Source organism: Typopeltis vanoorti, chromosome 3 (assembly GCF_054136105.1).
Source record: "Typopeltis vanoorti isolate ZY-2024b chromosome 3, IOZ_Tvanoo_1.0, whole genome shotgun sequence".
In the NCBI taxonomy this organism is placed as follows: domain Eukaryota; kingdom Metazoa; phylum Arthropoda; class Arachnida; order Uropygi; family Thelyphonidae; genus Typopeltis; species Typopeltis vanoorti.
This window is the reverse complement of record NC_143551.1, coordinates 167,996,360-168,010,396: the sequence shown is the minus strand read 5'-3', so window position 1 is coordinate 168,010,396 and position 14,037 is coordinate 167,996,360. Positions and strand designations below refer to the sequence as shown.

Sequence of the window (14,037 nt, the reverse complement as noted above, 5' to 3'; positions counted from 1 at the left end):
TCCTATTGTGGATTTCATGTTAAGCCCTCCCGCTTTGTGAAAAGCGTTCCTCTTTCTTCCATATACACTCTCTAGGGAGTCCCCTCGACACACTAATCTATTCGATCGGGTCTTATATAGCATTATCCTGTTTGAATGGACTATCAAGGATTTTCCTGGCTTGGATCTTTCTTTTATCCTATGTTACCGGGGATAATTTTTCCAGGATTTTCATATGACCCGGCCGCACTTCTTCCAAACTTATCCCCCTTTTTATTTACAGAGCCCTGTTCCAGCAAGACAAGGTTACCCGGGTTCAGGTCTTTATATTTCCTTAATTTGTTTGCATAATCCCTAGCTTGCTGAGAGCAGGTCTTGCTTGATCTGACTACCATCTCATATGCTATTTTGTTATCAATAACCAGACCATTCAGGTAGTCATCAATGTCTGGGAAGCCAGAGTTTACACGGGAATCCTTGAAGTCACTGGGAAAGGCGGGTTCAAATCCATAAAGGATGACAGCAGGAGCCTCTTTAATGGCCATGTGTAGGGCAGTCCTGCATGCAAATAGAGTGTGCTCTAGGAATGCATCCCAATTTGAGATGTGGTTATGGGCCAACTTGGATAGGGTGAACTTCAATGTTTTGTTCATCCATTCACACATCCCATTTCCTTGGGGCTGATAGGGAGTGGTGAACAGTATTTTTATTCTTAACAACTTGCACAGCTGCAGCATAACTTCAGCTGTGAAGTTGGAGCCATGGTCCGAAAGAAATGTCTGTGGTGTTCCATATCTGGAAATGACCAACTTAAAAAATTTACTAGCCACTGTTTGTTCCGTTTCATCTTTAATTGCTATAGCCTCTGGATATCGGGAGAACATGTCTATGATTACCAGTATGTACCTATTTCCTTTCTTGGTGATGGGAAGTGGGCCCATGATATCAATGGCTACAGCTTGGAAGGGGCGTGGGGGGATTGGGAACGACTGGAGAGGGGCTTTTTCCAAGACACTGGACCTGTTGGCACAGGTGACAAGAAAGCACATATGATTCAACATCACCCTTCATCCCTTTCCAAATGTATCGGTCCCATACTCTACTCCATGTTCTGTACACCCCCTTGATGACCCGTCAAATCGGAATCATGAAGAGTGTAGAGCTCCCAGGGAATCATAGCTTCTGGGACTACAATTTTGTCCCTCCATCTTCCTGTAATACTCTGCTTGGATAACAAGAGACCATCCTGGTTGATGTACAAAGTGTGAAAAAAGGATTTGTTGTCGGCTGACCTTTCTCCTCTTAGAACCTTGTCATACACTCCTCCCCATACATGATCTTTCTTTTGCTCCTCTATAATGCGGGGCTTATCCCAGACTTTATGCTCAAGGGAAGTGAATCCTTTCTTGGCCAACTCTTCTGCCTTAAATATGGAGGGAGAATTTTTCTCTTTTTTTTCTCTATTGGCCTAAATCTCTCTCCTTCTTTCTGCTACACTACTGAAGCAATTGTGTTGTTAGATGCATCTGCCGAGAGATAAAATACTTGACCCAGCCTGGGATAGGTTAACACTGGTGATCGAGTTAAAGCCAAGTTTAGAAGGTGATGCGCTTGTTGTTGTTCCTCCCCCACTCAAATTCCTTTCCCTTTTTTGTCAGCCTAACTATTGGCTCCATCAATTTTGAGCACTCAGCAATGAACTTTCGGTAGAAATTGATCATTCCCAAGTATCTCCTAACTTGTCGTATGGTGGTGGGAGTTTTTGCTTTCAAAATAGCAGTTATGTTTGCTTCAGTGGGATTTATTCTGTTTTCATTTACTACATGGCCTAAATATTCCACCTCCCTGAGAAAAAATTGGCATTTTGAGTACTTCGGGGGGGGGGGCTTTGTTCATCTTTCTATGACTCCTATCAGCAACTTACAATGCTCCCTTATGCAAGATGAGTAGACCAGGAGATCATCCTGGAAGCAGATTACTCCTTCTCCTAGCATATCAGATAGGACTGAATTCATCAAACTCTGGAAGCTCATTGCTGAGTTCCTGGCCCCCTGAGGAAGTCGGCACATTTGATACTTCTGCCACTGTGTGGTAAAGGCAAAGTACCTCCTGTCCTCTTCCCTCAAAGGAATTTGGAAATAACCAAAGTTTAAGACTATCTTGGAAGGGGCATTGGAGAAGAACCTAGCTCCCTCCAGGCCAATCAACAAGTCCTCAATCTTGCATACAGGAAAATCTATCGGTTTGGTTACCTTATTTACCTCTCTCAGATCTAGGACAAACCTTAATCTGCCACTCGGTTTTTCTACCAGAATGAATGGGCTGTTCCACCTGGAGTTCGACCTTTCTATAATTCCTGCCTTTTCATATTCATTTAATAATTTCTTAAGTTTGTCCATGTGTTTGAGGAGTGTCTGGTACTGCTTCACATACACTGGTACATCAGATGTAAACTGGACAGTATGTTGGACATTGTTAGTACAGGAAAATGAACTGATATCCTCTGTAACTACCCTGGGGTAGTGATGGAATACTAATTCAAAGAATTCCTTGATGTGAGCCCTTTCCTGTTCTGAGCCAGATTGCTTCATGGCATCCTGGGTGAGCTTACTCTTCCACAGTCTTGTGTCTACCTTACAACCCTTCAACTCGATTTCCATGGCCTCGTCTATCGCACTGGCATTCCTTGCTCTGCACCTAGGCCTGTACCATTTTCCACATAAAGGGAGTGTTCTACTAGTAAAGTCACACATGAACCTGTTTTTCTCAAGAAAATCAAGGCCCAGTATGACTTGATTACTAGTGTCAGCCAATTCGGGGAGCACAAACATCTCATGCGTGGAGCTAACTGGGAAGCATGGCGTAAAAATCTATACTTTGATCTTTAGCTCTGAGCAGAGTTCAACTCTTGCAATTCCCATGATTCTGATAGGACTGCACAGTTCTTTGAAGCTGTCAGGGTTTGTGGTCTGGAATACTTTAACTAATTGCATTGGAATTACTGATATGTGAGCTCCTGTGTCAAACAGGAAATTACAGGGGACTCCTTCAACCAAACCCTCTACTAGGGACAGGGGCAATTCCTTATCCACATCTGCTAAGGAAACAGTTTGCATTTTGTAACCCCCCTTAATTTTGAATCTCCCTCTTCTTTCAACTTGCCAGTGATTTTCACTGTGTCCTCTTTCCTCATACTTAGTGTCGGACTCGCATTCTCCTTGGAAGTAACCGTTTGCTCAGGATCGACAAAATGGGGGGGGGGTGTCCCCAACTCCCTTCTTAGCTGAGGCTTCAGACATTTCCTCTAAAATTCTCTCCCTTTCTAAGGCTAGACTGAAACATCCATCCAAATCTTTAGCTCCTTTCTTAAATATTACCCCCTTAATTCATCTCGCAATCCAAATCTGAACTATTGGAAGGCCAGCCACTTTAGATAGACTCCTTCTTCTGGGGATGACACCCTCATGGAATTTGAAATGGACAGTATTCTATTGACAAAACTAGTTACCCCTTCTTCATCCTCCTGTATGCAACTGTATAATTCCCTTAATGCTTGGGGATTCCCTTTTTTCCCTGAATATTCAGCGATCAGCACTTGCTTGAATTTCTGATATTCACTTGTTTCTCTTAGTATGAGGGAGCACAGGAAATCTTTGGATTTCCCTACCAGTCTGCTATGGAGCAAGACTAGTAATTGAAAATCAGACCATCCCCCAGCCTTTCTTAGTTCCTCTACATAATAAAAAAATGACAATATATCGTCCGTTTCCTCCTGTGAGAATTGAGGAAACACTTGTTGGGGGTTAATTCACTTGAAGAATTCTTCGTCATTCATGCCTGAACTGCTATTTGGGGTAGGCATACTTGCGATCTAAGTTAACACAATCTTTCAATACTAAGTTCAAAATTCCCAAAATTCAACCTTTTCTGTCTTAAAGACAAAATTTTTTTATTTATTTTTTCTAGAATCCGAAACCTACTTGCTTGCGAAAAGAAATTTATATATATATATTATCTTAATTCACAATCCTACCGGCTGCGCCATTTACGTTATGTCCCAATGTCTTAAACCATTAATTTTTTGTTCTATACTTCCGATCTTCCCTAAAGAGTCACATGGTACCTCCAAGACACAAAGGGATTGCTTCAGGAGCGAGTCAAAACCTAAGTGGCAAAGTTCTTGAAATCTATCACCTCATAGAGCTCTAGGAATATTTATTTTTTTTGTTGTGCCAACCTAAAACAGATTAAGTAAAGTTATCTTAACCTAGAAGTGATCTCAAGACGTACACAAGTGATTATTGATTTGCAGTCATGACCCATAATGTAACTTATTCTTCCCCACTCAGATTCGAACCTTTTACAAGTGGTGCATCTGATTCTAGAATTCAGACACTTAGGTTTAAAAATAGCAAAAGTTTATTAAGCATATTTACACATTTTCAATACAATTAACATTCATACTAAATTCCAATACTAATCAGAAAAGATTGCATGTATCCTTAATGAAACAAGAGTATCAAAAACAGCATTCCTAATAAATCATTCACAAAGATGGTTATTCTAGAGTAATATTTTTTCATTAAACATTCATTATATATCTCGTTACTCAGACTAATTCATCTCAGCTTTCTCTAAAGCATACACATTAAATTAACCTGTATGTGAGCTAACTCACTGTACTTTCTAATGTTAACATGCCACAGTCTCCTGTTCTAAATAAATCAAAGTCCTCGATCCGATCCTTAATGTCTCTTAATTTCACTTAACTTAATACCACAGTAAGTTACACACATAGCATAGACAAAGGAAATTTTAACTTTACCATACACTAAGGCTTTTCATACTCGTTCCTTCAATTTGGACTGCCTTCCTTGGGTTGATCCTCCTTGTTCACTTAGACGATGAGGTACCTTGGATTCTCCGATCATTCTGTGGTTTCACACGATTCTGACATGACTGACTTGTTCCAGGCATAACTGTGGTATTGGGTGATTCTTCCTTCACGATGTCTGCTACCTAGACGCTGAGTGCTTCCAAAGACTGCAGAAACACGAGTGGAGATGTACTCCATCATACGATCAGGAGCTTATAACATCGCCAGCACTTGGACGGCATTTCCTGCTATCGCTCACTGAATTCCGAATACAGCTTACCGCTGTTCCTAGTCCGAGCACTTTGGGACAGAGCCGCTCCTCTGTGCAACTTTCTATCTGCCAGACGACCTTCGACCACTAGCCAAGGGAAGAAAAAATTTACAAAAGAGAGGGGTGGTTCATAACCCTTTTCCTATCTCTCCTACCGGTAATCACTGTAACCTTCATAACTCACCCAATGCGTAGCACTTCACCTGCGTGGGTCTCGCTTCATACCGTTTGTTTCCGATTTTCTTCTGACCACGCTTCGCCACGTGCCGTGAGCACGTGACTGCCCGAGGCAACCTCTCCTTCTGTTGGCATGCCCTTGCCCTTTGAACCATTGTTCACAATATTTTATGCAAGTCATTCCTCAGACAATTATTACAAAATTTAGTAAATCTTTGGTCAATTTATACAGTATTAACGGCCTTGCACAATCAAAAAATTATTATTTCCTCTAACAACTTACAGTCTCTTTTCTTTATGTTAACATAATTTTATATTATAACATATGTATATAGCACATACTTAGAAGCAAGCATTTTCCTACATAAAATTTTATATCTTATTTTTCTATCTGTTAAACGATGATAGATATGGAATTCTTTAGGATTCCCACTTATCAAGGTTTAACAAAAGCATACACAAAACTTTCTCTTCCTCAAATCTTCACTGAGAATGTGAAAAACAACGTGTTTAGGAATGTTGAAACCTCTGCTATCATCCTTGATGTAATTCAATGATTGTTATCCAACTCAGTAACAACAGCATGTTTTCCTGAATTTGAGTCAATGAATGTAGGATGGCCACTTCTCTCATCATCTTCTACTGATTTCTTTCCATCATGAAATATCAAATACTACCTGAAGACAGTAAATCTATTCAGAGCCTTATTTCCACATGCCTTTTGTACCGTTTCTAATGTTTCTAGTAGCAGAAAGACCTACTTTAAAACAAAATTTAATTATAATTCTCTGTTCACTTTTCATATCCATGACATACAAAGAAAAAGCACTTTACACTACACTTCATAACTCACACACTACTGAACTATAAAGTAACCTCACTCTCTGGGGATGTAGAAATAATTGGTATTACTTGGTATGTTTGCAGATGGATCACTCCAGTACTCTATGTGCAACAAATCAGATCCTAAAACTTAGGGACCACACTTAGATTCTTCTCATAACCTGATTTTCTGCCTTTCCTGCCATGCTGATCACCTTTCTTGCCTGAGCCTTGTACTATTCATGAGTTTGCTGGTCACCTTTCTCTTTATATATCCTCCACAGCCATTTCTTCTTCTGCAGTTCATGCTTAACGATGGATGTTACTCATCCATCTTACTCCTACTTGATTAACTTTCCTTATCCTAGGTATGCAATTTAATACTACTTCTTCTAGATGACCCTTAACTATATCCCATGCACTACTAAATGTGGTCACCTTGGTTATAGATAGATCCAATCTTATGACCAGGTCCAATACCCTCCCATTCCTAGTCCCACTTCATCACACGCTGCCTTAAGTAATTATCTCTTAGTAAGTGTATAAATTCTATTTCCTTCCTACCACGTGATCTTTCTTCTTTCCAGTCTATATTTCCATAGTTGAAGTCCCCCATAATAATCAGTCAACCTGTACTCATCGTGCTAATTTGGTGATGCATGTCTTCCAGATCATCTGTGGAACTTCCTAGCCTATAGCCACAACTAACTGTATATTTTGTCTTACTATCCTTAATCTCCTGCCAGATTGTTTCAAATGAACAGCCACTTTCCTGTCTGTCTCCTGTTCTTTTTGGCTGCAATTCATCTGCTATCAGCAACAGTACTTCCCCCCCCCCATCTTATCTTTTCTATCTTCCCTGAAAATACTAAACCCTTCACATTCAATCCCTGTAATTGCATCATCTGCTGTTAGCCAAGTCTCACTAATGCCAATAACTTTTGGAAAGGTTGCACTAACCAATGCCAAAACCTCCTCCCTCTTGTTCCTGATACTTCTGGAATTAGTATAAAGAAACTGCAACATCCCTTTGGTTCTCCGACTACCTTATTAAACATTTTTACTTGAAAGACTAGATTCCACACTTGATCATTCTCAGTCACCCATGGGTGCCTTCACACAAACTCACTTGCTTCCATCCTAATTGCTTAAGTTTTTTCTGAATTTGCACTTCAGTATGCTTGGTAAACAAAGCACTCTCCAGAGACACCTAACACCAAAACCATTTAGATGCAGTCCATCATTGCACAAATCTTTCTTTCTATCAAACACAGACAACAGATCAACAATTCTACATATAGACTCATTATCTACCAATGCCTCCCTCCTCAGTCCGCCTCTATCATAGAGTGGTAGGAGAATGACAATCTTCACCTTCTCACTCTTCTAACTCCTTTACATCCTCTCTCATATAGTACTTCTCACCTCTCAAATTATTTGTACCAACCAAGACAATCATTTCCTTCGACTTACCATTTTGCATCCGGATGGTGTAGCTAATATCGCGAATTTCTGCACTCGGGAAAGAGGATTTTGTCACACTTTCATTAAGTACTACCCTGATCACTGAGTCTCCATACATAATTTTCTCCTTAACTTGTTTTTCTTGTTTGTTCACTCAGTCTTTATTATTCCTTCAGACCACCTGCTTCTTTCTCTTTTCAGCCTTGCTAATCTCTTGCTGCTTCTTCAATTTTTCAATTTCATGATTTGTCCTATGCAGGATAACATTTGAACAATAACAATATATATATATATATATATATATATATATATATATATATATATGATTAAAGTCTTATCTTGTTTTTGAAAACATGAACAGCTACCATGTTTAATTTTCTTCAGTCAAAATCTCATGAGTAGAATAAATATTTGGAAGAATCCTTTCTACTAATAAGATTTTGACTCAAAAATATTATGAACAGTAATCTTTCCTATTTTCAAGGGATGGTTTTAATTTAACAGAAGATTCAAATTAAAGCAAAAAAAAAGTATGACTTATTTTCAAATGAAATTGAAAGAAAACAATATTAAAAAAAAGTACCTGTAGACAAATGCCAACATTTACTCTACACCCAAAGCTGGTGCTGACAGCTCTTGGCGAAAGACCTAGTCCTGAGAAAAGTTTTGAAAATGAAGTTGTGAGTCCAACACGAGGCCTTTCTTCTGCCACAACAACACAAGTCCTTACACAACTAAGGTTTATTCCTCGTTGCTGTAAGTATGAAAATATAAACAGTTGAGAAGATGAAAATAGAGAAATAAATTGAAATTTATCAGTTGCATAAATATCAAAGATTAAATATTTTATTATCTTGGATATGTTTTTAAAAGCAGATCTCTGAAAGTAACATATTTAGCCATATTATAAGAGAGAAAAATGGCAAACATATGAGCCTTGATAAAAATATTTACTAAAAGTAAGAAGTGCATCAACATACTAGTGTACAACATGAAGTTCACCATTATAGTAAAAGAACAGACAAATCAGAACTCCTAAAGTGATTTGAGGTCTTGATGTTGCTAATGCATTGAAAGCAGTCTAGGTACTGACCCACAATCTCGGCTGGATCATACCTGGACAGAGGCCATGTAGTAATATGTAGGGGAAAGCACTACTGAGGACATATTATGGCATGTAGCCCAGGTGCTCTCTGTACAGACACCATGCCAAGGGACTATCTGTTTTCACTATATTCCCCCCCCCCCCATAGCTCTTTTTTTTTTCAACTCTGAACAATGAGAGTAAATCCAAAAAATATACACAGTCTCCCCCCCCCACACACACACCCAATTTTAATAAATCAAAAACCATATAAAATTCCTTACCAGAGGAAGCCAAATCTTGAATCCTCTCTTTTTGTTCATCTCTGGCTTAAGGTTTCTTCGTTGCATCATATACCATTCACCTGCAGCCTCTGCCAACTCCTCTAATTCTGAAAATCACTCTGACTGCTTTGTTTTCTTGTCCTTGAAGCATGGTTTTCTGCAGTTCAAATACCCAGTGAAGTCATCTTCTTGGTGATTTTTCTTTCTTTTTTAATCCTCCTCTTTTACCTTTAATGGTATCGAGGTGAGTATTCTTGCAACCACAACCGTACTCGAGGATAAGGTGGTTGGCCCAATGTCTCCCCGCTGTGTTGACCTATGTCTGTAGATGCATGTATTCATGGGGCTGGTTTGCATGTTCTGGGGGACGAAAAAAAAAAAAAACCCTTACCTTGGTATGAGACCAACTAACTCACCTTTTGTCGAAAGAGACCAGATAAAGGTCCTTGGTGATTTTAATGTGCATAATTCCAGTTGCTCCCTTTTCCAATTCCACTGATCAAGTTGGAAGAAAAGCCGAAGTATTTCTTGTGTATAATAATTTTAAGCAAACTATTCATCTACAACCAGAATGCCAAACAATCCTCTACACTCGACCAGTGCTTTTCTTAACCAGTTCTCCTTCCAGATCCACTGCTGATGTCTGAGCTATCGAGCTCTCCTCTCAGTAACTCAGAACATAATCTCTTTTATGTTTCATCTCTGGAATGTCCTTCCCTCAGCCAATCTCAACTCTGTGTCCTCTGGCATCAAAACAATGCCAGGTAAGAAGGCTTCTGGAACTTCTCCTCCTCCTGATGACTACTGTTTCAATTCTCTAGATATCTACAGTGAACATGCTACAGAAACTATTCATATTGGAATGAAGCCTTCATTCTCCTCTCCATTCAAAACTCCTGCCCAACATCCAAGCCATAGTTTTTCCAAAAAAAGCATGCAAAAGCAACCAAGATACAAAGGTTAAATTAATGCAGAAGTCATGTTTTACAGGCAAACATCGAGGGAGGGCACCTACTCTACAACTCTCGGTCTCCACCACTCAATCAATCAACTACAACTAACCGCAACTACACCAATGCCATCTATTGCCCACCACCGCCACTAGTATTTCCACAGACAATCACAAACATCCATGCCCATGGCAGGATTTGAACCCACAGCCTTTTGGCTGGAAAGTGGATATGCTAACCACTCATCCAACCAGGCTGGCAATCAATATGATTGAGACTTTTAAACTGTTGAGAGGCAGTTACAGGGTGTACTCTGGGGGGTTCTTTCACTAGGTGGAGCAGCAGGGAGCGATGGCAAGGGGCCATCCCTGGAAGTTACGAAAAGATGCTGTGAGCAAGAGGGTGAGGAGTGGTTTCTTTGCATGGAGAGTGATGGAACTGTGTAATGCACTGTCTGATAGAGTGATGAGAGCAAGAACGGTCAATGAGTTTAAGGAGTGGTATGATAGGCTGTTTCCTATGAAAGACCTCCCGTGATGACTCTCTTGACTCCATGGAGGCCTGAATAATAACAATAATAATTAATTGTGCAGTTATCATAATATCCTGTATATCTATGTAGAGTACACATAAAGTTACTAGATGTTTAATAGAGACATGCATTAGACATAGTAAATGTTTTAAGTAATGGCTTCCCACATACTGAGTGAAATATATAGGAGTAATAAATTCTATTTAGTTTTCTCTTATATGTGAGAAGCTGTTACTTAAAACATTATATTAAGCATATATAAGGAATCTGATAATAATAATAATGCATTTTCACATGGTGTGGAATTTAACACGTGACCATATACTACCGAGGAAAGGTAGTATATGGTCACGTGGTTTTGAGTAGGACGTAAGCCTACTAGCAGAACTCATAAGAAAACAGGATTTGGAACTAATGGCAGGAAATTATGGTAGAATTAAGTGAGAGCTTAAACAGGCATCACAGAAATAGAAACTGAAGGAAAAGAGATCAATGCTATTCTAGAATTTAATGATGAAGCTTTAGAAGATGGCAACAGATTCTGGTATTCCTAGAGTCTAGAGAATCAGTTAGGCTAATTTCAGTGTTCATCCAGCTAATTGTTTGAATAGGAAAGGTGAACTTGGAGTATAAAAAGCGGCATATAACTTTGGCATATAACACAGGCCAAAGGAAAACAGATACTTCCCATTATTATGCAACTAGTAAATAAAGGAGTGATTCTGGAAAATAACCTTCAATGGAGATAGCAATATCGTGCATACAGCAGGAGACAATTATTATCATTATTATTACCCCAAGACCTCATGGAGTCAAAGACTCACCTGGGAGGTCCTTTTATCACACACACACACACAGCTCATCATACAGTGTCTTAAACACACTCAAACTCCTTGCAGATAACACACTCTCAGGCATGGCATTCCAATAATTTACAATTTGTCAAGGTATTCAATGCAGGTTAGATAAATGATGATATTGTTGGAGAAGAGAAAAATGGAGTGAATGGAAGCCTGAGTAACAGATGTTTTGAATTTTCAGTATCTCGGATATTTAGTAGTGTACTAGAATTAGATGAAATTTCCCAATATGTTTTAAGGACGTGCTGAAAACATAACCGTGGCTATGTTTTCAGCACATGTCCTTATGGAAGTATCTCTAAAGAAAATTTAGAGATACTTGCAAATGGAAGTATCTCTAAAGAATAGGAAGAGGGCAAGACAGTCACTGCATAAGTAATATGTTAAAAAGGAAGTATAAAATTACAGCATAGTGAATTTTTGCAGTGATGTTGGGATACTAGAAATTTAGTTAATATGACCACAACTGTGGATAGTGATAGCTAGTGTACAATAGTAACAGTCACTACTGGAAACCCGTATGAGTTTAAGAGAAGCTCGTGGTCTAGTAAATTTGTTATATTTTGAAATAAGAGTATGGTAGTAACTGATAAAAAAAATGGCATATACTTTTGTACTTGCAAAGACTTTTGTCAGACTGCCATGTGGTAGGATGGTATTTAACCCTTAAACTGATGATTTTATATTCTACTGACATTGTCCCATGTGCTGAATTAATTTTGCCAAAAATTTATAAATAAAATCAATTAAAATTCTTACTGAATTAAGAAGTCCAGACAGCATCATACATTCTTGATATACTGTTCACTCACAAAAATGGCAATAATAGTTTTATAAAATTTGCATAATCAAGGGGGTGTCCACTTGATTATGTAAATTACACAGATTAATTTATATAGAAACTAATCAAAATATATAAAGAGCACTATTATTTACAACACAGTTATTACTAAGCTTACCAAGTGCCAGGGTATGAAAATCCTAAAAATTTAGCATGGAATGATATTTTTCAAAACAGAGATGTACACAGAGTCCAACGTCACATTTGGTGCACATTTACCGGCTCTCACGACGCTTCTTCTGCTCAAGAGTGGTATTGGAACAGACGTAACAAACTCGAGCTATATTCTTCTTCTTCTTCTCAGTAGAAGGTACAAGAGAAGGGAAATGCCTTTCTTTGAGACGCAGTGGTTGATCTCCATGTGATGGATGTCCTTTCAACCTCCCTGTTGTTCTGAGGATATGGTATTTTTGAATTATTTCCCTGATAAGCATGAGTTGGTAGTCTGCTAAGTTTGTGTTTTTTTTCCAAATTTTACATTATAGAGACAGTGGGAATTTAGTATGGTCATATCCAGAAGGTGGAAAAATAGTTTTTGTAATATCTAGAAAAATGTCAAGTTCTTGAGGGGTGGTGTTTTTCCACTGCTTTAGTTGTGAAGATGGTGTAGATGGTCTATTATTTGTGGTGAAGGTATGAAACTTGTTTGTTTCATCAGCTATTGTTGTCATTAGTTCTACGGTATAAAATTGTTCAAAAATATCTAAAGCTGAAGAATCATCAGTGATATTACCCGTGATTATTCCTGAATTACTGCTATCAAATTCATGTACACTTGGAGTAAATGCATCATCACGCCACTTGAGCAATACATCTTTGAACAATACGCATTCATTTACGCATGTTCGTATTGAGACTTTTGTCACTATCTTGCTCGCTTGTAACACTTACATCACCAAGATCTTTTTCATTTGAAGTACACAATTCTTCTCCAGACTCATTTGTTGTTAACAATTCATCAATTTGATCATCAGTAAGATAATGTGGATATTTACTGGTAGAAGCCATATTGTGACATCCCTGAAATCCCCGCAGTCACGTGGTTTATGCATCGTGCTGCATATGATTAGTTGCACCAGTTCAAATTTTTCTCTTTAGATGTCATACAAGGACAGAAACCCAAGTCAAATAAACTTCAATTGGTTGGCAATACATGGAGGAACCTACCTGCGAAGTTTGAATATCTTACGACAATTCTTTCCATACTAAAAAATTGTCTGAATATGGGAGGCATGCCAACCGTACATATACGGGCTCAGCAAAGCAGGCATGTATTTCCAAGCCCGTAATAATACGTTCTCAGCAGTTAAAGGGTTAAATCAAGACAAAGAGATAGGATAGCCTGTGTACAATTATATTAGTACATAAAAGGCTTTAATAAGACTATATTTTAGTGTGGCTCTTCCACAATGAGTCTCCAGACACATCTTTACTTTACAGTATCACCCATGAAGATACTGTAAGTAATAAGAATAATAATAATAATAATTAAGAATTATGAAACAGAGGAATGAGATATATTACACTTAGGATAACTTCCCAAAATTGTGAAATATTAGGTCGTTATTCTTGTTGAGGTTCTATGGATGTGGTAACATCCATAGACCCTCAACTAAACTAAAATCTTACATAAAAATAATGTTTATGTAACTTAAATATAGAGAGCCAATAGGCTTCATTTCGGCGATATAAACATTATTCAAATTAAGGGGATATTAAATCCCACATTGTTTTAAAACTGAATAAGAAACTCAAAGATTGGAATCAGAGTTTCATGCCAAATATAGTAAACTATAAAAGTATCGGCAGTTACTAACGTGAGCTAATGCAAGTAGTCCTAGTATGTGTACGTAGTACAATCTCAGACAACTCGTTGCAAAGGCGGGGAAAGTTCTGA

The 14,037-nt window shown here is 38.4% G+C and overlaps 1 protein-coding gene across 1 annotated transcript in view; it reads right to left on the bottom strand.

Moving 5' to 3' along the window:
- Positions 1-14,037, bottom strand: part of LOC150108732 (disco-interacting protein 2-like) — a 936,780-nt gene that overhangs the window by 47,164 nt on the left and 875,579 nt on the right. The window contains exon 37 of the mRNA XM_090416186.1: positions 8,173-8,343. Coding sequence (XP_090272312.1) covers positions 8,173-8,343 — 171 coding nt within the window. The remainder of the gene's footprint in view (positions 1-8,172; positions 8,344-14,037) is intronic.